The sequence below is a fragment of the Ursus americanus genome, chromosome 12 (genome assembly GCF_024610735.1).
Source record: "Ursus americanus isolate L20-20 chromosome 12, mUrsAme1.1.p, whole genome shotgun sequence".
NCBI lineage: Eukaryota > Metazoa > Chordata > Mammalia > Carnivora > Ursidae > Ursus > Ursus americanus.
Window position 1 is genome coordinate 48,230,474 of NC_142138.1, and position 25,567 is coordinate 48,256,040.

Consider the following 25,567-nt stretch of genomic DNA (forward strand, 5'->3'; position numbering starts at 1 on the left):
GTGTTAAAAAGCTTTTCTGAGAGCTTTCCAATAAAAGGAACTGGTAAGTGATTTAAAAAATCTTTCCCCCCCCAAAACCCTCCCTTTATGAAACTAATTGTAATTAATGACACCAAGGGAGTTGGTTTCTGAGGGTTTCACTAGAGATTCAGAGCTAGGCTTTGTGTTTTCTTGTTATTTCTAGCAACATAAAGAAAATGTAGGCACTGGGTGTAGTATATAAACTCCTTTCCTAGAAGGGCCACACATTCCTTGCTATACCCAGAGAGTTCAGTCACTTTGTCATTTGCTCTCTGGAGCAGTGCCATGTAGCACTATGCTGAGTCAGCTTTATTGCCACCATTCATCCTATCTCTTCCTTCCAAAAATATGGTTTTTTAACCTTAATTATGTCATCCCATAATTTTCAAGCACTTAAAACTCAAACTTAGTATCCTCAAAAGTGCCCCTCTCTTTCCTTAAAAGTAACAATGATCAGTCAAACAAAAATTAAACAAATGAAAAACTGGCCCAATTTCACCATTTTTAAGAGGAAAAAAGTTATTAAAAATCCTTTGTTCTTTAAATATCTGATTTGGGGGCACCTGGGTGGTGCAGTTAGTTAAGTGTCTGACTTTGTTTGGCTTGGGTCATGACCTCAGGGTCCTGAGATCGAGCCCCCTGTCGCTCCATGCTCAGCAGTTTGCTTGAGTCCTCTCTCCCTCTCCCTGCCCCTCCCACTTGTGTTCTCTCTCTCTTTCTTTCTTTCTTTCTTTTTTTTTTTTTAAGATTTTATTTACTTATTTGACAGAGAGAAAGACAGCCAGAGAGAGGGGGAACACAAGCAGGGGGAGTGGGAGAGGAAGAAGCAGGCTCCCAGCGGAGGAGCCTGATGTGGGGCTCGATCCCATAACGCCAGGATCACACCCTGAGCCAAAGGCAGATGCTTAATGACTGAGCCACCCAGGCGCCCCTCTTTCTCTCTCTCTAACATGAATACATAAATCTTAAAAAAAAAAAAAAAAAAACACCTGATTTGCAGAAACTCAAAATGGGGATTTCTAACTACTAAAAATTAACTGAAAGGAAATTTCATTCCCTTTGATGGTATGAAAAAGATCAGAATTGATAATAAAACACTTCAACAGTTACAGACCGTACAATCTTCTTCTGCAAAAAACTAACCAAATATATGAAACTTTCTCATATTTAAAAAATCATAAACGCAAAAGCATGTGCTTTACTTATTTACAAAGACATGTCCACAGAATCTGCAAGTTCCCAGATGAAGTCCTGATTTTCAAATGCTTTTTTTCCTAGACAACATTCATACTATCACAAGGGTGTAGTACAACTCAATTTAATTATTAATATACATTTTGTTACATAAGGATAATAACATCTAGGAGATGCTACTATATGCCAGGCATATATTTAAGTGAATTACATATATTATTAATTTATTCTTAAAATAACTTGAGAAGGTAGATACTATAATCACCCCCCTTCAAAGATCAGGACCATGAAGTACACAGAGACTAAGGGAGCCAGGTTTCCAGCTGAGCAGCCTGGCTTCAGAACCCCTGCTCTAAGCTGCTACACCAGAAGGCCTCTAATTAGTGTAATATTTATTGGATTATAAAGAATGCAGCAATTTATGCCAAAACAGAAAAAGAAATCAATAGCAATAGAAAAACAGAACTGTTTCTATCTTTTATATTTCCTAAAATAAGAAATAAACCAAACCGGCCCCATAATAGGAAAAGATGACAAATAGGTGTAGTAAAATTAATACCTTAACATGGATAAAGTCAAGTCAAATACACAACTGTATATTATCCATCTACTATAGGTACACTAATATGTTGACTACTATTAGGACTACAACTTCCTATAGAGGTACAATCTTTGTGTTTTGGGGGTTTACAACCTAATTGGAAGATAAATTGCAATACGTTCTGGAAGATCAAAGCACACAGCTCTTTTTAAAGTCAACATTTCAAAAAATGAGAGGATGGCTGTGGTGCAGGGTATGGAAGGGGCACAGAGGTCATGGCATGGGCTAGAGTGCCTTCCTTCAGTTGTCTGGAAGCATATTCAGAGCCACATAAAATTATGTCATCTGGATCTGCTGGGAAGGTGAGGACAAGGCCAACTGTTAATAACTCCATTGGAAAAATGAAGCTGCGAGGTTTGTGAAAATGGTAACCATCATCCTCATCAATTCCAAACTAACAGAAAAGATATACACACTTCCACAACTGGCCATTTGGTTCCAAGCAGAAAGAGAAGGGAAGCTAAACTTAGAATAAGCAAGGAGTCTCTTAAACCTGAGATTGTCCAAACAAACAAAAAAGAGAGAAAATTCAATTCCATAAACATTGACATTGGTGTTTAGCAGGAGACTTCAATGTATCACAAAATACATATTGTTGAAATAAATAAATGTTTTAAAATTTCCACTGAAGGGCGATGTTTGTGGACTAGAAATGTCAGTAGAGGTAGCTTGTACTTAATTTACTGACAGGCTTTAAAAAAAAGTCTTGAACAATAAAATCCCAATTTAATGGGATTTGGAATCCTGCATACTTAGAGAGAATGGTGAGAACTTTTAAAAGGTGGAACCACTCTTAGTTTTAAACAGGAAAGATATCAAATAAGGCTGAGACTATTATCTCAATCAAATTAGAAATCAAACACCACATTGCCTTTAGAATTTGGGACAGTAGTTAATGAAGGATTCAATTAAAATGTGCTCCTAATAAGCACATATATATTCCATGCAGAGGGATAATACAGAGTCTTTTGTTCCTATTTTTCCACTCACTGCTAGAACCCAAAAAATGAAATAGAAATAAAATAGAATTAAAAAAAAAGAAATAAAATAGAATTAGATAAAATAATAATGATCACTCATAAATGTTATTAGCCTTGGTAGCAATGAAATAATCAGCAACTATAATCCAAGGATATTACCCATATTTGTTTTATAAATTTGGTATACTTTTCTATAAGCTTTGAGGCATTCACCATTTTTACAACAGGAAGTATTTATTACAGATATATTGGGTGCTTAATACTAAATAAAGTTATTTTATATTCTTTGTGAGACACACAAATTAAAGGACTTGCAAAAATAACACAAATATATGAGGGAAAAAAACCCTGAGATTAAAAATTTAATTTCCTTGATATTTCCCAATTTAGGTTACCTTTACAAATACATGGTATTGATATAATTGAAATGCTACAAGTATTTTCATTTAAAATATTGTAGTCAGAGAATGCTGAGAATATGTAATCACCATACTTTATATGTACTCTGTCAAGGTTATTTCATTCCTTGAATTCTTCAGCATATATCTATATAATGCATTCACCAAGGACTTTCTGAATTACCAGTATGGAATCCACCTGTGAGAAGATACTGGGTGGAATAATCCTACAAGGAAGAGTGGGAGATAAAGCTGTATACATAGTATATATAAAGCCATTTGCTGGAGTTAGCTAAAGAGTAGGGCTTCATCCTACAGTACAGAGTAACATTGGTGAATTTAATGAAAAGAAAAACTGGAATTAGATATTTGAATCTGGGATAACATTTTGAACTTTAGTGATGGGAGAACTACAGTACCATTTAAATAGCAGCAAAGTTGAGGCGCGATGTGCCTTAGGGGGAAACTCATGAAGTGATTGTTCCTTATTTTGTACACATGTCTCTAAGTGTATTATTCTTCACTTGGTAAAACAATTATTTGTTTAAAAGTCTGCCTCCTGCCCCAGTCTGTGAGGTTTTTAAGTAAAAGGAATAGCTCATTCACCCTAGAACTCTCCAGAATACAACTTAGTACCTGGCATTCGTTAGATACTGAGTAAATGTTCGTTACATGCATGGCATATAACAAAGGATGAAATGTCTTCTGAGACATGGAGTGGAGAAAGAGATTTTGGAGCCAGTTACACAGAAGTGAAATAGTGTCTACTGTAAGTCTAGTCTCGACCCGGCACACCAAAGTTGTTTACTAAGTCTTTCTTACTGGACTGAATGTGTGTATGAATAATAAATGAATTAAAGAGGTGATCAGTTCACTGAAGGAATAAATATATTAAGAGAAAAACAGGTAAAGTCTGAACGTGGGAAAATACTAGAAAGTAATAAGCTAGAGGAAGAAAAGTACTCAGTGATATGCTCAGGAGAGGAATAGTTAAAAGAAAAAACAACAAGTAAATGGAGTGTCATAAACAATAATAATGTGTTACATTTCCAAGGCACTTTCATGTTACTTCATTTTAATTCTGACAACACTCCTGAAAGGTAGAGGGAGAAGGTTTTATTATGCTTGTTTTTTTTATAGAGGAAGAAGCTGAGGCTCAGAAAGGTTAAGTGACTTAGAGAGAGCATTTCAAACAGAAAGAAATATTTAACATTGTCAAATGCGGAAAATAGAATGAGGAAAGAGAAAATGTCATGGAGTTTGGCATGCAGTTTATTGAAACCTGTGCAAAGTGAAGTTGGGAAGGAGGGAAGAGGGGGCTGGAAAGGCAGGTCGACGGTTTGAGAAAGGTGTTATAGATAAATATGTTAAATCACATAGTATCACATGTGATGATCATAAAAGTGTCGCACATAAATCGCATCACATACGTATCAAGATGGAACAAGATTTAAGGTAGAAGAGGGAGACGTGCACAGTTTCTCTTCTTACCTAAATGGACAACTAGCTTCCTGTAAACTGATTTTCACTATTGCTAATATGTGTGTGCATATGAAAACTTGCTGACTTCGAAATTACTTAAAAAAATTTTAAATGCCATTTGGGGAAGATCTTCTCGGTAAAATTCTAACAATTACTGATTCCCTGTGACCCTTACTTTAATGTTTTCCATTCAAAAAAGAGTACTGAAAACATTTAGAGGGGAGGAGCGGCATGAATGCTATTTCACCTTCCAGTGCTTCCAGCTCCCCTCTCACTTAGAAAGTAGTTTCTTATTAATGCAAACATTGAAAGGCCCTGGAAAAGCAAGTAATTCTATTTAAGGATAATTTTTTCAAGCAATCTGTTATTTCAAGACAAGAGGAGGAGGGAAAAAAAAAGGAAAGTGAAGGACCATTTTTCCTTGATTTGTCTAAATGTATATGGGTAGTACGTGTGAAACACTGGAGGAAATGTGCAGTGATAAAATACAAAAATACATTCTGGAATGACTTTGTCAAACATGACGAGATCAAACTCTCTTGTACTTCGTATTTTAAATACTAAGTTAAATCACTTTTCACGCACATGAGCCTAAGTTTTGCAAAAGCTGTTTTCTATGATCTGAGTCACATCTACTTAGGTTTGTTTAGGAAAAAATACATTTCTCTTAATATTGGAGATGTCAGTTGTGAAACATAAATTTAGATGGGTAAGCTAAATTAGTTCTTGATAAGTGAATCATCAACAGAATTGTTAGTTAAATATGATTCAACTTTTTACACAGTTTCTGGTAATGTGCCAAGTAGTAAGAATGGTATGATTTTTTAGATGATAGAATGCAGTTCATGTGTTGTTCTTTTTTTTTTCCCCTTCCTGTACCCAGTTAATGAATAAACAAACCACAAACCACACTGTGACTGTGCTTACATATCACAGAAACGTCTAGATGAAAAGTGACAAATTCAGGCCATCATCCAGCTATTTGGAAACATTTATCTTGATGACATTAAACATCTGGATGTTTCCAAATACCAAGATGTTTGATGTCCTGCAGATAAAATATCCTGATGACTGGCTGAATTTTTTACTTATCTATTGCATAGAAATGCCCATTTGCATTTTTCAGACACAAATGCAATTTTATTTCAGACACAAAATGTAATATTAGCACGGATATAGTAGGGAGTCATAGGAATTGTCAGGTTTCAAATTTTTGTTGTTATTGTTATTCATAATGAATTGCTGACGGGGATAAATGTCTTTTATTTTCCTTTCAGTAAATAAAAGAGTTAATCATCCTTTCAATGGGTGCATATTAAAAAGTAAAGAATCTGTAAAATGAGGACGCATAGGCACCTAAGCTTTCATCTACAACAACCCACAAACACACGGAGTGTGGTGAAAATATAACACGAAATAGCTTTAATTGATTAACTTATTTTCAGTTGGAATATTATATGAAACATTTCCCTTTCTTATTATCTTTTTTTTTCAAGCATTTTGTTCTTCTTTAGCTTGTCCATTTATGCCATCCAGGTGAAATGGAGGAGTTCAACTGTCTAATTTGATAATTTTGATGTTTCTAGTGATGGTTTGGCATGAGGATGGCAGTACACCTGAATTCTATTTTTGCCTATTCATTAGGTTTTAATTTGTCTGAATCATTGAAGATTGGCTGTTATAACTTCTCTGTCACATTTGTTACTCAAGATCTAATTGAAGAAAAAGGCCATTCTTATAGAGGAAATAGGCAAACATTATTGCAAAACAGAATATGTATTTTGATTATCAGCTTAAAAGAAAGATTAATGTCATTTTCGATTCCCACCACTTTAAAAATAATTCTGTATAAGCACTAAATGCCATTTCTAAGCCTTTTAAATCCAGATTGCTTGGATTTCATACTAGAAGAAGAAAATGAATGTTAAAGTGAAAAACAATTCCCTGAAAGCTGGAAACTATTACGGCACTAAAATAACAGACAATTGCCTAACACATTTCAGCTCCCGACACTCTACCTGTAGGATCACTCAGAACTGAACCGAAGGCACTGATGACCACATCGGCTTTCAGACGGACTATCTCATCTTCATGTTCATGCCAGTTTCCAGTTTCATCTTGCTCTGTCCGAACAAATTGCACAGCAACAATTCTCCCTTCTTTTAATATAACCTTCCGTGGGGACAGGAAAGGCAAGAATTCACACTTTTTTTCCTTAGCAAGCTCCACCTAAAACAAAACAGAACAGAGAAAAACTTAAAAATGTTTCTTCTCCGTTGAATGTTTGGTTTTTAAATCAATTATACATGCTACAGCTTAGGATGGTTAAATCAACCTGAAGCCTTTTCTTTCACCAATGCTGAGGTTGAGTTTCAGTTATCAGCTATTTACATTTTGCAAATCACTGACTCAAGGGAGTCATTAAATTGATTGGAGTTGTCATATGGTAGTTTATAGAGCATGGCATCAACACAAGATATTTCTCAAGTTCTAGGGACTGCATGCCCCACAGTTGGTAAGGTTTTGGCTACAACAGCCAGGTTTTCCATAGGCTTTCATTTCTGTACGTGAAGTTCATTTTTTAATCATTTCATGCATGAAAATAAATACCTCTGATTATTACTGGGTTGCATATATCTAAACTGGAAATAAATCAATAAAGTGGGTGAGCCAATCTCGGCAAGTACATGATTAAAATAGTAGGTAGGAGAAAAGAAGACTGAGAAACTCTGGAATCAAGAAATAAATAACATTTAATCTTACTTTCATAAAAATGCAAATGAAAAATTTAAGAAAGAGAAACAAGTATGCTCTTCTTGACAAATTCCTAGTTCTTCCACATCTATTAGCTCCTTTATTTTGCTATAAAATGGGACACCCTGGTTTTTGTTTTCACGCTCATAATGGGATGCTTATCAAGACAGAATGTTAATATTTACATATCTATTTATTTTTCCATTTACTGTTTTGGGGGGCATCCAGGCCTTTGTCAATGTAACCTTAACTAGTATGTTGAGTAGTCTTTTTCAAAAAAAATTACTACTGGAGAGGTTGAGGGGGTATCAAGTCTCATTCTTTCCCTCCCTCATGGAAGATAGGTGGGTTCTCAGTAGGACCCCGGACAGGTGAGGCTGAGAAGGTCGTGTGTGAGAGGCTTCAAACCAGGAGTTGTCAGGCAACATCAAGATGGAAAAATTGAGACATAAACTGACTTGCTCAATGTTGTGATCAAGCCATAAACTCACCTCTCAGAACTCTGTCCATAATTGGTGGCTCCAAACTTTGGCATGTATCAGAATCACCCAGAGGGCTTGTTAAAACAGATTGCATGGACCCACCCCCAGAATTTCTAGTTCTATAGGATCAGATAAGGCCTGAGGATTTGCATTTCTAACAAATTCCTAAGTGATGCTATGTTGCTGGTTTAGAAATGACAATTTGGGAACCACTGCTTTCCCAGACTAAAGCTGACTAGCTCTGAACTTACTTGGTCTTCACCATGCATTCTCAATGAGTGTAATATCATCCATAAGGGAACAAAAACTGATTCTTGAGGAAGGAAAGCCTCTTAGATGTCATAATAATTTGTGACACCCCCCCCATAAAAGCAGTAGTATATAAACAAATATATAGGGTATCTGTGGTATTAAAACTACAGTGTGTTTGTGTGTGTGTGGGGGGGGATGGTTAATTAGGGAAAAAAGTTTTAAAAGACTCCCCAGAGGGATAATTAAAAAACAAAACAAAACCAAAAAAACATGGGGCACCTGGGTGGCTCAGTCGATTAAGAGTTGGCCTTCGGCTCAGGTCATGATCCCAGGGTCCTGGGATCAAACCTCAAGTTGGGCTCCCTGCTAGGCAGGGAAGTCTATTTCTCCCTCTGCCCCCTCGTGCTCTCTCTCTCTGCCGCTCACTCTCTGTCTCAAAGAAATAAAATCTTAAAAAAACTGAGAAACACTGGTCGTTACTATATATTGGCACAGAACTATTCAGTCTATGTCTTATTTAAGATAAGTTATGAATATTGGCCTTAAAGCCTTAAAAATTAGACCATATAAATTATGATTGCACAATATTTCCCTTTTCTTTATAAAACAGATTACTGATACAAAAAATACTACATATTGGTATGTCATGGGTACTAATATAAAAAAAAATGGATCTCAAATTGTTTATACAGGAAAATTAGGGGTAAGTGGAATTGTATCAGGTTGGACATCTGCTTCCACTGCTTACTTGAGATAGTCACTAAATAAATCTCTCTGATCTTCAGGCTCCTTATATATAAAATGCGGATAATACCTAATTAGTTGGTATGTAGTGTTATTTAAAGCAATTTAGAAATATAAAGCACCTAAAGCAGAACTTAACATATAGAAGATGCAAGTAAATACTATTTACTTGTAGTTCCAATTCTTTGAATTCACTTCTCCCCCCTAATCATTCTTCAAACGACTCAACACCACTTAACACTGGATTATGATTCCAATAGAAAAGTGGCTCAAGAGCAAAGGTAAGAAAAAGAAAAGGCCAAGGAACCTTAGACTCCCCTTTAATTTTCTACAAAATAAACTGTATGATTTCTAGAAGGCAAACTATTCCTTGAATAGTTCTAATTACAAACTAAATATGGCTCCATACATAAGATACGTTTTCTGTATCACTTTTGTCACATTTGCGTAATGTAGCACCTTTTAACTCATCAATATAAACCAGTTTATTGTGTTTCAAAAATGTCAAGTGATGCTAAATTTTAATGATAATGCCAAACTTGATTGAATAACAACGACAAATGTTTATGGTTTGAATAAATCAATACATGATGCATATTTATAATAGTACTCTTTCCTGTGAAGGGCAGAAATAAAATCCTGAACTATGCTGCACATATTGGGAGAATGTCTCAGACTGATTTAGGGTCTATTTTGTCCCATTTTACTTTTTGTGTCTATTAATACTTAGGTAGTATGTATTATTCTAAGTAGATAATCTCATACACTTTTTGGCAAATTTGGCATTGAATTAAAACCAAATTGGGCACTGCAAGCAAATCGAAACTTTTAAAATAGGGGTGCCTGGGTGGCTCAGTAGTTAAGCGTCTGCCTTCAGCTCAGGGCGTGATTCCAGAGTTTAAAAAAACTTTAAAAATAATTATCAAAGATTTAATGCTTGAACATGCTTTAGTTGTATTATTACCATGGTTTTGACTTTTGAGGGCCTAAAAACTACATGCGGTTATGAACATAAAGAAATTGTATTTTAATATATCCTCAGCTCACGTCATAATTTTCCATATGCAGTAGTATCAACTATGTGATAATACACAGCAGTTGAGGACTGTGAACAGTGGCCCCCACAAAGATTACGCTGAAATTCTACTTTTGAAACTTGACCTGTTCTATATTCTCTAAAACATGTAAGACTAGACTACAGGGCAGCAGACATAAATCATACCACTTCCTGCTACTTTGTTATTAAGTAGCTATTTTTCATTTTATGCAAGAGATGGAAAAACTTTTAAAGGAAAGGCAGGAAGATATCACTTTAACATATGTATTTATATGGAAAATATTGATACTATATTGGGAAAAGAAGAGCTGAGATGGTAAGATTTTTTTTTTTTTGAGATGATAAGATTTATCTCAGTCAACAGGAAATATTAGGAAAATTAGAATTCAAAGTAAGTAAAGGTCATGTGTCAAGTGAAATATCCTTTGAGTTATTTGTGGACAACAGAGGAATTTACTTTCACTATTTAAGAAATCTAACAGGGGCGCCTGGGTGGCTCAGTCGTTAAGCATCTGCCTTTGGCTCAGGGCGTGATCCTGGAGTTCTGGGATCGAGCCCCACATCAGGCTCCTCCGCTGGGAGCCTGCTTCTTCCTCTCCCACTCCCCCTGCTTGTGTTCCCTCTCTCGCTGGCTGTCTCTATCTCTGTCAAATAAACAAATAAAATCTTAAAAAAAAAAAAAAAGAAATCTAACAAGACAAAAATAACAACAATAAATACTTACATAGCAGGCATTATTATTATTATTATTATTATTATTACTTATTTATTTATTTATTTTTTTGAGAGAGAGAGAGAGAGAAGCCAGGGGAGGGGCAGAGGGAGAGAAAGAGAGAATCTTAAGCAGGCTCCATACCCATTGTGGAGCCTGACATGGGGCTTGACATGAGCCTCAATCTCAGGACCCTGAGATCATGACCTGAGCCACAAATCAAGAGTCAATGCTTAACTGACTGAGCCACCCAGGAGCCACCATAGCAGGTATTCTTTTAAGTGCTTTACATATGGCTAATTTAATTTTCAGACAGAAGATATAGTATGATACTTATATATTAGTTATTTTTTTTTAAGTATTAAGCTTTAAACCAATGTTTCCTCCTTATTGTGGCTCAAAAAGCCAGTAACACACTGGGTATCATGATTTACAGCTTTAGCACCCAACCTCAGGCACTCTGCTGCTGGTTGTCCTCACAATTAATCCCAGGTGGGAAGAAGCATTATTTCCTTGCTAGGAAGAGAAACTGAGGCTCAGAGAAACCAAAGATATTTTAAGGGATGACAAAGCTTAACTAAAATCCTGATATGGCTGAACCAAATCCTGGGTGATATTCATTAATGTCCAAAGACGACAACTCTATATATTTGAAAGAATGAGACTTTGTCTGGTTCTAGTTATGGAATCTCAAAACAAGGTTAATTAGGAAAGGATCTAGTCCAAGGCAAATTAAAGGTCAAGAGGTTGGCTTGATAAAGGTTGACCTCAGTGGGAAGAAGAGATTCAAGCTTCCTATTCAAAGTAAGTTTAGAAGAACAGTAAAATAATGAAATATAGGAACGAAGTGATGGACTTAGGAACTCAGTATTGTAAATGAATTAATGGCAACTCCTTGAATCCGGAAAAAGTGTAAACTTAGAACAAAGAAGTACTAGTTTATAAAGTGGATAGTAGAGACAGAACATATAATCTCTAGATACAAAAGTGAAAAATTAGAATAGAATTTAAATAAATTTGTTAGACAGTAACTTCCTTCACAAAACTCTTAAAGTACAGAAGGAATATCTTATTTAATCGCTATCCCCAGGGTTGAGAAGTGATATTCAAATATTTAACCAATGATGAATATAAGCAAATGAATGGTCAAACAGATGCCTGGCAAATTAGAATCTACTCTAGCCAATATGCCACATGGAAGGACATCAAGTGAATTTTAGCCCTATCAAAATGACTAGCACACAGCAGACGTTGAATTAACATTTTGTTTACCAAGATGAATGACTAATACAAACACCTAGAGGGCATTCAAGTTAATGAAAGGACAATCAACTAGTAGTAACATGGAGTCAATGGCTACTAAACATCCATCCCAAAGCAAGTAACACTGGGCATGCAGAACATGCTACCGGACCACAGCATCCTGTGTTGTGAGGTTGAAATAAAAAGTAAGTGATGTTATTTCTCAGCTGCCACTTACACTGCCATGACAAAACGATGGGCCAGACTGACCAGCGGTCTAACCTCATGCAGTGAGTCTTAATATTTTACTGTTTAAATTCATCAGCCTTCTGGGCTAAGTAGTTCACAGATGTCAGTGTTAGTGTTTTTTAATATCTAATGTTTGTTAATGGTCACTAATAACCAGCAACTCTGCAGTTTTGGTACATGAACACTTCTGTTCATGGCACACGTATTTATTTATTTGTTTGATGGTACCTGTTCTCATGAGGGACAAATGGTACACCAAGCAAACATATAAACCTCTCCTCCTTATCTTCACCAATAATTACCCAAGGGAATGATGAAGAAACATCTATAAGGTTCCATTTTGGAGGTTCAATAAACCAAATTGTGACTTTCTTTTCACACCATATAAGGAAAGTAAGAAAAACCTTCTTAGCTTTGATTTTTATCTCCATATTCAGGGAAGATACGTGGTTGATGCTGAGTGAAATAAAAATAGAGTGCTATCACATGCAGTAATGATGATCATTTTAATGATTAACTTTATGTAATGTGATGATTTGGTCTGATTAATATTACAGGCATCATACTGTGGAAATTATGAAACAACTTAATTTACTATAATTAAAAGCATGATGTCAACTCATTTTTAGATTGCATATAGGCAAAGTAAGCATAGGTTAAAACTATAATGAGAACTCAAACCCAGCATACATTAAATTCTAATATACAAAGTTTGAGAAATAATATGAAGAAACAATATTCTTTGTAAAGATTTCCCTTGAATAGCTAGATATTTAACAAGTTGTCAATTCTATATGAACATGAGGACCTCAGAGATGGGGTTTCAAATCAAAGTTGTCTGGTAGTCTGCTTTGGTCAATGATAAGCCTGAAAAATATTATCTTTTATGCTATCACTGCTAAATTATTGCATATACCACAAACATTCATAAACATACAATAAGAGTTCCATTCATCTATAAATTTACCAAACATTTATTAAATACCTTTTTGTAAAAAAAAAAAATGGTGCTAGGTGCTATAGCTAATGAAATAATCCCTGCTTTCAAAACTTTCAGAGAGGCAGACAAATCAGCCATCATATTCAGTGTGATAACACATATCAACACAGTGTGCACTAATGGCATATAAAAAGGCTTCTGCACAGCAGTAGTGCAGGTCAAGAAAGGCAAGCCTGGAAAATGTACTGTATGAACTAATCTTGAAGGATGAGTAGGAAGTAATTACTGGAAAGGAATTAGTTACTGGGAAATTATAGCATACAATAGATTATTTCCCTTAGGTGAGGAGAGATGTAGGAAGGTAAAGGAGTTTATTTCAACAAAGAAAGAAGGAAAGACACCTGCTAAAATCCCCTTGTAAACATGCTACTGGGAAACAGATTATCAATCAGCATTCACAAGTGGGAGAGTCCTTATCTGTGGCATGCTTTTGGCAAGATATACCTGCTAGTCTACAATAGCTTTGGTAAAAACAAAACAAGAAAACATGGGAATTGGACTTATTGGGTATGAATCTCTTAAAGAGTCATATAAACTATGCAACTGAGTATAAACTGGAGATAAAGTTGAATCAGCTTCCTTTTGTGTGACGGGGCTACTGATGTTATTTAGAGACCCCACATTAATCTGGGTTGAAGTACATCTTGATACACCAAGATAGGACCTGGGAAACTGTGTTCGTGGTCCTGCACCTCTCTTTGCTTACCCCATACTTCATGTTTACTTACATCCTTGAACTTGTTAAGAAAGCTTGATGCAGGTTGTACCTCTCATTGGTGTGAGTCTGATTTCACAATCCAATCTTCTGATGAATTTGGTTACCAAGGAGATGAAGAAAGATCAAGAAAGAGGCAGGAAATTCTGCCTACCACTCCTGATCTCGTCTTCCTTAATTTACTAAACAGTTCTTAACCTATTTTGTACTTTTTAGCTTATATAGACTCACAATCAGTGGGGGAAAGCATAACAATTCTGATGGGTTTACTACTCTCTAGAATATATAATCTAATCATGCAATTATTATTTTCTTTGACAAAATGTTTGCTGAAACCACAAGTTGAGATTCCTTTAAGTACCTATTATCATGTTGTAGGCTTTGGGTTTTTTTTTTTTTTTTTTTTCACCTTAAGCTTTTAAAACTGAAGAATCTTGAACAGAAAGAAACATTTTTCCATGTGAGAGTTGTGCAACACAGTGGATACAGTTGCCCCTTAACTATTTTATTGTGACACCACAGAGCTGCAAAAACCAGAAACGCAATGCACTGGATAATTTTAGGGGCTTAAATGCTTTTGCACAGGCATCACAAAATACATTTTTTTCTAACAAAAAAAGTGTATTTTTTATTTTATTTTTTAAAGGTTTTATTTATTTATTTATTGGGGGGAGAGAGAGAGAGAGAGAGCACAAGCATGAGAGGGGGGAGGGGCAGAAGGAGAAGCCTGACTCAGGGCTCCATCCCAGTATCCCAAGATTATGACCTGAATCAAAGGCAGACACTTAACCGACTGAGCCACCCAGGAACCCCAAGAAGAGTATATTTTTAAATATTACTCACGATTGATGACATTTTCTTAAATCTGACTAGTTCTTACACTCCTCATCTTAGATTTTGCTGCAGTCAAGCATTCCTGCCTCCTCTCAGAGTATCTCACAAAATTATCTTCTGCATAACTTTGGTGCCTTTGCAGTATCTACTTCAATCTTGAAATCCCTCTTTATAAAAATTCTGCTCAAACAAGGATCCACTCTTATCTTCTAATCCTGAGTCTATAAATGTTTATTAATTTTTTACCTTTTATATTACATGGTTATAGTTTCTTTTTTTAATTCTATAGCTATCTTTTAAAAGACTGAACACCAGGAACAGTGAATTTTTTTTAATCCACTTTTAATATTAGGTTGATATTGTAATCTGATATATTTTAGAACTTCAAATATAATTACTTATTTAAAAGTCCTCAGTAGTAATTTTGAGGTGTATGTATGTGTATATGTATTGAATATTTCATTTTCATTGGAAGTCTTCCTATAAGGTTTTCAATGCCCAGAAAATCCTATTCAACGTAATTCACTGATTTGATGCTTTGGATCAAGAACTGTTCTATACTTTGAATCAGATACAAGTTGAATAAACCAATCCATTTGAAGGAGTTTGCATTTTAATTTGTGGGGTGAGTATAAAGTAATAACTACCTTATGTGACAGTGCTATTATACAGGAAGCATAAAGAGCTATAAGGAGAGGAGTTAAGATGGCGGAGGAGTAGGGGACCCCTTTTTCAGCCGGTCCCCTGAGTTGAGCTGGATTGGTACCAGACCAGCCTAAATAACCACGGAATCAGCCTGAGACGCAGGATGATGCATCTGGATCTCTACAAATGAACATCTCCAGCGCTGAGTATTGAGGTACCAAGAGGGGAGCTGTAAACCGTGCACGGATATCGGAAGATAAACGGAAGGGGGAGGGAGCCGCCGCGTTTGGGCGCCGGGAAGCAGCAGCCACCTGCACGGGGGAGCGGGCGGACACACAGAGGGCACCCGCGAGAGAGCAGACTGAGACCGGTGAGCCGTGAACGCGCGCCACCAGGCATCTCCCGGAACACCGGAATCCCGGTGTGCTCACGGGATCCAGACTGAGACCGGGAACTCCCGGAGCGCGCGCGGGGCGGCCGGCGGCTGGCGGGCCACCTGCACGGGGGAGCGGGCGGACTCGCGGTCGGCACCTGCGAAACAGCAGACTGAGACCCTGAACCGGGTGCGCGCGCCACCAGGCTTCTCACGAAACTCCGGAATCGAGGTGTGCTCACCGGGCATAGACTGAGACCGGGAGACCCGGGAGCGCGCAGGGCGGCCGGTGGCTGGCGGCATTAGAAACACAAAGGACAGAGACGCTCGGGCCAGTGGCTGGTGGCATTAGAAACACAAAGGACAGAGACGGGGCGGCCGGTGGCTGGCGGCATTAGAAACACAAAGGACAGAGACGTGCCGGCCCTGGAAGTGAGGGCAGGGTCACCGAGTTGGTGCGCACATCCCGGGACGCCGCAGGGTTGAGCAGCACCAACAGTAACGGAGTTAAAGTGGCCAGAACATCAGTGGAGAACGGGCCGCAATCCCTCTGTTCTGCGACAATGCAGCCTCTGCTGCTCTGACCCTCAGAAGAGGCATAGCCGGCCGCCAGGGAAAGCCGCCAGAGAACAAAAGCCTGGAAATACCAGCTCAGAGAGTGCCCATCCCCATCCTCCCTCGCAGGGGACACGGAGACTCTAACCAAACAGGGCTGCCTGAGTATCGGCGCGGCAGGCCCCTCCCCCAGAACACAGAAGGCAGGCTGAAAAATCAAGAAGCCCACAGCCGGAGGCGCCTGGGTGGCGCCGTCATTGAGCGCCTGTCTTCCGCTTAGGGCGTGATCCCGGCGTTCCGGAAAGGAGTCCCTCATCGGGCTCCTCCGCTGGGAGCCTGCTTCTTCCTCTCTCACTCCCCTGCTTCTGTTTCGTTCTTGCTGTCTGTCTCCCTCTCTCAGATAAGTAAATAAATAAAATCTTTAAAGAAGAAGCCCACATCTCTAAGATCCCTATAAAACAAGGGGCACGGCCTGGGACCCAGTCAATAATTTTGGGCTCTGGAAAGCCCGCAACCTCTCTTCATCAGAATGACAAGAAGGAGAAGCCCCCCCCCAGCAAAGAAAAGACAGTGAGTCAGTGGCCTCTGCCACAGAAGTAACGGATATGGATGTAACCAAATTATCAGAAATGGAATTCAGAGTAACAATGGTCAAGATAATGAGTAGACTTGAAAAAAGTATTCAGGAAAATATTACTGAGAATATACAATCCCTAAGGGCGGAAATGAGAGCGAATTTGACAGAAATTAAAAATTCTATGAGCCAAATGCAGGCAAAACTAGAGGCTCTGACGGCCAGGGTCACGGAAGCGGAGGAAAGGGTTAGTGAATTGGAGGATGGGTTAATAGAGGAAAAAATAAAAATAGAAGATGGTCTTAAAAAAATCCACGCCCACGAATGTTGGCTACGGGAGATTACTGACTCAACGAAATGATCCAATGTTAGAATCATCGGCATCCCCGAGGGGGTGGAGAAAAACAGAGGTCTAGAAGAGATATTTGAACAAATTGTAGCTGAAAACTTCCCTAATCTAGCAAGGGAAACAAAAATTCGTGTCCAAGAGGCAGAGAGGACCCCTCCCAAGCTCAACCATGACAGACCTACACCACGTCACGTCATAGTGCAATTCGCAAATATGAGATCCAAGGAAACAGTATTGAAAGTGGCCAGGGCAAAGAAATTTCTCACGTACCAAGGCAAAGGCATCAGAATTACGTCAGACCTGTCTACACAGACCTGGAATGAGAGAAAGGGTTGGGGGAGCATTTTTAAAGCTCTTTCAGAGAAAAACATGCAGCCAAGGATCCTTTATCCAGCAAGGCTGTCATTCACAATTGATGGAGAAATAAAGACATTTCAGAATCGACAGTCACTAGCCAATTTCGTAACCACGAAACCAGCCCTACAGGAGGTATTACGGGGGGTTCTATAAAAGTAAAAAGGCCCCAAGAGTGATACAAAACAGAAAGTCACAGCCAATACAAACAAAGACTTTACTGACAACATGGCAGAATTAAAAGCATATCTCTCAGTACTCAGCCTGAACATTAATGGTTTAAATTCTGGTTTCAAACGCCACAGGGTTGCAGATTGGATAAAAAGAAATGACCCATCCATTTGCTGTCTACAAGAGACTCATTTCAAACCCAAAGATGCATTCAGACTGAGAGTAAGGGGATGGAGTACCATCTTTCACGCAAATGGACCTCAAAAGAAAGCTGGGGTAGCAATTCTCATATCAGATAAATTGGATTTTAAACTACAGACTATAGTTAGAGATGCAGAAGGGCACTATATTATTCTTAAGGGAAGTATTCAACAAGTGGATATGACAATTATAAATATATATGCCCCCAACAGGGGAGCAGCAAGATACACAAGCCAACTCTTAACCAGAATAAAGAGACATATAGATAAAAATACATTAATAGTAGGGGACCTCAACACTCCACTCTCAGAAATAGACAGAACACCCTGGCAAAAACTAAGCAAAGAATCAAAGGCTTTGAATGCCATACTCGACGAGTTGGACCTCTTAGATATATATAGAACACTACACCCCAGAACCAAAGAATACTCATTCTATTCTAATGCCCATGGAACATTTTCAAGAATAGACCATGTTCTGGGACACAAAACAGGTCTCAGCCGATACCAAAAGATTGAAATTATCCCCTGCATATTCTCAGACCACAACGCTCTGAAATTGGAACTCAACCACAAGGAAAAATTTGGAAGAAACTCAAACACTTGGAGACTAAGAACCATCCTGCTCAGGAATGACTCGATAAACCAGGAAATCAAAAATCAAATTAAACAATTTATGGAGACCAATGAGAATGAAAATACAACAGTCCAAAACCTATGGGATACTGCAAAGGCAGTCCTAAGGGGGAAATACATAGCCATCCAAGCCTCACTCAAAAGAATAGAAAAATCTAAAATGCAGTTTTTATATTCTCACCTCAAGAAGCTGGAACAGCAACAGAGGGACAGGCCTAATCCACGCACAAGGAAGCAGTTGACCAAAATTAAAGCTGAAATCAATCAAGCAGAAACCAGAAGTACAGTAGAGCAGATCAACAGGACTAGAAGCTGGTTCTTGGAGAGAATCAATAAAATTGACAGACCACTGGCAAGACTTATCCAAAAGAAAAGAGAAAGGACCCAGATTATTAAAATTATGAATGAAAAAGGAGAGGTCACGACGAACACCATTGAAATTGGAAGGATTATTAGAAATTTTTATCAACAGCTATATGCCAATAAACTAAGCAATCTGGAAGAGATGGAATCCTTCCTGGAAACCTATAAACTACCAAGATTGAAAAAGGAAGAAATTGATTTCTTAAACAGGCCAATTAATTATGAAGAAATTGAGTCAGTGATAAACAACCTTCCAAATAACAAAACTCCAGGCCCGGACGGTTTTCCTGGGGAATTCTACCAAACATTCAAAGAAGAAATAATACCTATTCTCCTAAAGCTATTTCAAAAAATAGAAACAGAAGGAAAGCTACCAAACTCATTCTATGAGGCCAATATTACCTTGATCCCCAAACCAGGCAAAGACCCCCTCAAAAAGGAGAATTACAGGCCGATTTCCCTAATGAATATGGACGCCAAAATCCTCAACAAGATACTTGCTAATAGAATCCAACAGTTCATTAAAAGGATTATCCACCACGATCAAGTGGGATTCATACCTGGGATGCAAGCGTGGTTCAATATTCGCAAATCAATCAGCGTGATACATCATATCAACAAGAAAAGACTCAAGAACCATATGATCCTCTCAATCGATGCCGAAAAAGCATTTGACAAAATACAGCATCCTTTCCTGATTAAAACCCTTCAGAGTGTAGGAATAGAAGGTACATTTCTCAATCTCATAAAAGCCATCTATGAAAAGCCTACTGCAAATATTATTCTCAATGGGGAAAAGCTGGAAGCCTTTCCCTTAAGATCAGGAACACGACAAGGATGCCCACTCTCGCCACTATTATTCAACATAGTACTAGAAGTCCTTGCAACAGCAATCAGACAACAAAAAGGGATCAAAGGTATTCAAATCGGCAAAGAAGAAGTCAAAATGTCTCTCTTCGCAGACGACATGATACTCTATATGGAAAACCCAAAAGAAGTCACTCCCAAACTATTAGAAGTTACAGAGCAATTCAGTAACGTGGCGGGATACAAAATCAACGCTCAGAAATCAGTTGCATTTCTGTACACGAATAACGAGAACGAAGAAAGAGAAATCAGGGAATCCATCCCATTTACAAGAGCACCAAAAACCATACGTTACCTTGGAATTAACTTAACCAGAGACGTAAAGGACCTTTATTCTAGAAACTATAAATCACTCTTAAAAGACATTGAGGAAGACATAAAAAGATGGAAAGATATTCCATGCTCATGGATCGGAAGAATTAACATAGTTAAAATGTCCATGCTACCCAGAGCAATCTACACTTTCAATGCTATCCCGATCAAAATACCGAGAACGTTTTTCAAAGAACTGGAACAAATAGTCCTTAAATTTGTATGGAACCAGAAAAGACCCCGAATCTCCAAGGAACTGTTGAAAAGGAAAAACAAAGCTGGGGGCATCACAATGCCGGATTTTGAGCTGTACTACAAAGCTGTGATCACAAAGACAGCATGGTACTGGCACAAAAACAGACACATAGACCAATGGAACAGAATAGAGAGCCCAGAAATGGACCCTCAGCTCTTTGGGCAACTAATATTTGATAAAGCAGGAAAAAACATCCGGTGGGAAAAAGACAGTCTCTTCAATAAATGGTGCTGGGAAAATTGGACAGCTACATGCAAAAGAATGAAACTTGACCACTCTCTCACACCATACACAAAAATAAACTCCAAATGGATGAAAGACCTCGATGTGAGACAGGAATCCATCAAAATTCTAGAGGAGAACATAGGCAGCAACCTCTACGACATCGGCCAAAGCAACCTTTTTCATGACACATCCCCAAAGGCAAGAGAAACAAAAGATAAAATGAATTTATGGGACTTCATCAAGATTAAAAGTTTCTGCACATCCAAGGAAACAGTCAGAAAAACTAAGAGGCAGCCCACGGAATGGGAGAATATATTTGCAAATGACACTACAGATAAAGGACTGGTATCCAAGATCTACAAAGAACTTCTCAAACTCAATACGCGAGAAACAAATAAACAAATCAAAAAATGGGCAGAAGATATGAACAGACACTTTTCCAATGAAGACATACAAATGGCTAACAAACACATGAAAAAATGTTCAAAATCATTAGCCATCAAGGAAATTCAAATCAAAACCACACTGAGATACACCTTACACCAGTTAGAATGGCAAAAATAGACAAGGCAAGAAACAACAATTGTTGGAGAGGATGTGGAGAAAGGGGATCCCTCCTACATTGTTGGTGGGAATGCAAGTTGGTACAGCCACTCTGGAAAACCGTGTGGAGGTCCCTTAAAAAGTTAAAAATTGAGCTACCCTATGATCCAGCCATTGCACTACTGGGTGTTTACCCCAAAGATACAGACGTAGTGAAGAGAAGGGCCATATGCACCCCAATGTTCATAGCAGCAATGTCCACAATAGCTAAATCGTGGAAGGAGCCGAGATGCCCTGCAACAGATGACTGGATTAAGAAGTTGTGGTCCATATATACAATGGAATATTACTCAGCAATCAGAAAGAATGAGTTCTCAACATTTGCTACAACATGGACGGCACTGGAGGAGATAATGCTTAGTGAAATAAGTCAAGCAGAGAAAGACAACTATCATATGATTTCTCTCATCTATGGAACATAAGAACTAGAATGATCGGTAGGGGAAGAAAGGGATAAAGAAAGGGGGGGTAATCAGAAGGGGGAATGAAACATGAGAGACTATGGACTATGAGAAACAAACTGAGGGCTACAGAGGGGAGGGGGGTGGGGGAATGGGATAGACCGGTGATGGGTAGTAAGGAGGGCACATATTGCATGGTGCACTGGGTGTTATACACAACTAATGAATCATCGAGCCTTACATCGAAAACCGGGGATGTACTGTATGGTGACTAACATAATATAATAAAAAATCATTATTAATAAAAAAAAAATAAAGAGCTATAAGATCTCACAGGAGGGAGAGGTTAATTAGGAGGAAACTAAGGAATCCATCAAAAAAAAAAAAAAAGACATTTGGAGCAGGCCTTGAAGGATGAGTTCACTTTTTTAAAAGAAAAAAAAAAGCCTTAAAAAATGATAATTATTTGTTTTTACATTAATTCATGCATGTTTTTCATTTATTTTTATCTTTTGGATTTTATGCCTGACCAACATGTATATTTTTACAGTTATGCAAATTACGTTTTAATATTTCCAATGTATAAGACAAGAAAAGAAGACACTGGAAAACTGAGAATACTATACCAATGGGAGAAGGGCTCCTAGCTTTCACATGAAAGTTAAGAGAGTAATAACACATTGCCATGTAATAAAGCTTGATAGTGACTTGATAATAGAGATGTTCACTGCTAATGAATTTATGTTTACATATGTATATGCACAAATACAGATATGTATACATACACATATACATATGAATCCTAAACGATTGTTAAACCTTTTTAAAGGTTTCAGCGTTACAGATATTATAGGCTTCAGCTCTACAGATATTCCTCATCAACATAATGTAGTCACCATCCTCCCCTTGGAATTACTGAAAATAATTAAGCTTTTAAAGTGTATAATCTTGGATGAGCATAGGCTTCTGTTGGCTCCTGGACTATTTACAGGTCTTCTGTTTGTTTGTTTGTTTGTTTTGTTTTTGGTCCCACATGCCATCTGAAATGTTGCATACAGGGTAGAATTTTGACAACTTCACCTGCCAGTTTCTTTGCTACCATGTCTTGAATGCAGCAGATTTTACCTTACCAAGAGACTGGGGATACATTAACTGCAAGTTGTTTCAGGCGTAGTATTTCCAGATGGGGCCATATTTTTCAGTACAGAGTTGCTGTCATTCCATGAGGAGACAGCCCTCCTGTCCACATTCCACATCATTCACATATCTTTCTCTCAATGTTCAAAATATAGAATTTGGGGGATATAAAAAGCTTTCAGAAGCATATAATTACAACCGTAATTTTACAGATGGGCATTCTTAGGCTAGGATATATAACCTAGAACCAACTTCTCCAACTTTTAGTTAAAACCCTTTCAACAGTTCCATTCTACTTTCTCATGACACTGAACTTTCACACTTTTCAAAAGTGTAAACACACACAGATTTTTGGAACATCATTCCCATGCCATCATTGAAGTATTCAAGGTATACTTAATATCTTAGTACCAGGGAGCCCCTAGCTGCCACTAATTAACTCTGTGTATGGGGGCAATTGTGTGTGTTTGTTTGTTTGTGTGCAGGTATCTTCATATTGCCAATCATGCTAACAGGTTCTGATTACCTTCTGTGAAGAATACCAACTTAAATGATGTGCAGGTGCCAAATATTGAAGAGCTGCTATAAGCATCACCCTTAGTAAGGAAAATTAAATTTGTCAGCATATATAGGTTATTTTCTAAAAACAGTCCCAGGTTCATATTTCTTATAATTAAATAAAAACTAGAAAGCATTACTTACTGGTAGGAAAATGAATGTTTAGCCCACAAGGTGTAGGTAATGAAAGTATCAATGGATGTAGCTCAAACATCATTTGTTTTGTTTGTTTGTTTGCTTTTTTAAGAACTTATTTGAGAGAGAGAGAGAGAGGGAGCATGAGGCGGGAGAGGGAGATGCAGGTTCTCCACTGAGCAGGAAGCCCGACCCGCGGAAAAAAATCCCTAGACTCTGGGATCATGACCTGAGCTGAAGGCAGACACTTAACTGACTGAGCCACCCTTAAACATCATTTGGTATTAAAAACGTCTGAAAGGAGGCCTACAGATTGTGCCACATACAGGATCTATGATGGGCACATCAAAGGTAAATCAGTTAATATTTGGCAAATGAATAGGGGGAAACCAAAGGGCACTGGAGAGTGCTATAGAGAGCCATTTAAAATATGGCAGAATTAAAGATCTAACATGTTTTGCTGATATTGGGAAATTAAATATGTGAACAACAGATTCTTAAAATTTGTGTGTGGGATTGTACTGTTAAAATAATTGTGTACCATATTCTTCTCAGGAATAATTAATAAGAACTACAAAGTCCTTCCCAACCTTATCCTTTACATTTATCTACTCAAGCAGGTCTGTTGAGTCCTGACCTTCATGCCTCCTTTTAGGGATTCCCAACTGCCTAAAGCATTCTTGCCGTTCTATCTGATCTGTCAACAGCTTTTAATACCAGCATTTTGGGGGATTCTGTTATCCTGTGAAATTTAATCTCACCTATTTAAGCTTGCAGAAAGTACTGGAGGGAATTATTAACAGATTTTCCCTCATCTTCTTAGAGGATAGTGCTGAGTGATTGGCTGCTTTCCCTAAGGACCCACAGCTGAGAAGCGCTGGTTTGTCAGTAGCATCCTATTTAGCATGTGTGCGAGGCCACAAGGGAGACTGAAAGACATTTGGAATCAGAATTACATCAATATGCTGATGGTGCCTCCATATCTTCGTTTCATCAAACCTGTATCCCGTAGCATTAATGCTTTCTTAACTAAGATGGAAAGTGCCCCCAAACAGCACACTGCTTATGGCTCTAATTAGACAGCTGGAAACTACGTTGATGATACATAAGAGCAGTGGATCAGCAGTCTCAGCATCACCAGGAAACTTGTTAAAAATGCAAATTCTCGGGCCCCTCCCAGATCTACTGAATCAGAAACTCTGGGACCAAGGCCCAGCAAGCTGTGTTTAACAAGCCCTCCAGGTGATTTTGATGCATACTAAAGTTTGAGAACATCTGCATTCGAAAAAATGGGATGTGGGTGTCACTGCTGAACCTATTGGGTGTTGCCTCCTAGTTTAGTAGATTAAAGCATTTCTGGATCCAATCACACTGTTCTTTGTTACTAACCATGTAACATTAAATGTAACTGGCTTTTCTAATAATTCATATTTGTCACAAAAAGATGAGAGAACTTTATATTGTTCTGCATTCCCCTCCCTCTAAAACCATCTAGGAATTAGACAAGCTCTGCATATATGCACGCTGACATCCTTAGCAGCGAGGACCTTAACCAACAAAAAAATCACGTTATTCCCAAATACCACACAAGAGCCCAAACCCATTAAACAACACACGAATGAGAAAAACCCTAAATATCTGTTACTTTAAAGAAACCAAGCATAGTTGCCGTTTGAGTGTATTAGGGGTAGAAAGCATAGGAGGAATAGGAGAAATACAGAGAAATTGGATATGATATTAAATTTTTCATGTTGGTTACTATTTTTTCCTAGAATATATTCTCTCAAAACTCTGTCTTGAAGTATTGTACTTCCTCCTGACTTTCCAGTTTCATGAGTGTTATTAGCACTGCTGTGTCATGGGCCCTCTTTTGATGCACCAAAACCAAGTAACAGACATGAGGCATTAATACCAGAACCACTGGAAATACTGAAAGCCCCCAGTCCCACAAAAGCACAGGCACTGGCCAATAACCCAACCCTAAAATCTATGCATATTCTGATAATGTATTACGTATTATCCCTTCTCTCATGCTGAGGAATTTTGCCTAAAACTACAAAATGAACCTTCAAAGGCCTATTACTGTAACACTGATCTACCCTGGAAAGTAGTAGCTCTTTTTTTTTTTTTAAAGAT

General features: G+C 37.9%; 1 protein-coding gene across 2 annotated transcripts in view; it reads right to left on the bottom strand.

Annotated features, from left to right (window-relative positions):
* The window catches only part of DPYD (dihydropyrimidine dehydrogenase), a 793,664-nt gene that overhangs the window by 417,282 nt on the left and 350,815 nt on the right, over positions 1-25,567 (bottom strand). For both annotated transcript variants that reach the window (XM_045801716.2, XM_045801717.2), the window contains one exon: positions 6,695-6,905. In XM_045801716.2, coding sequence (XP_045657672.2) covers positions 6,695-6,905 — 211 coding nt within the window. The remainder of the gene's footprint in view (positions 1-6,694; positions 6,906-25,567) is intronic.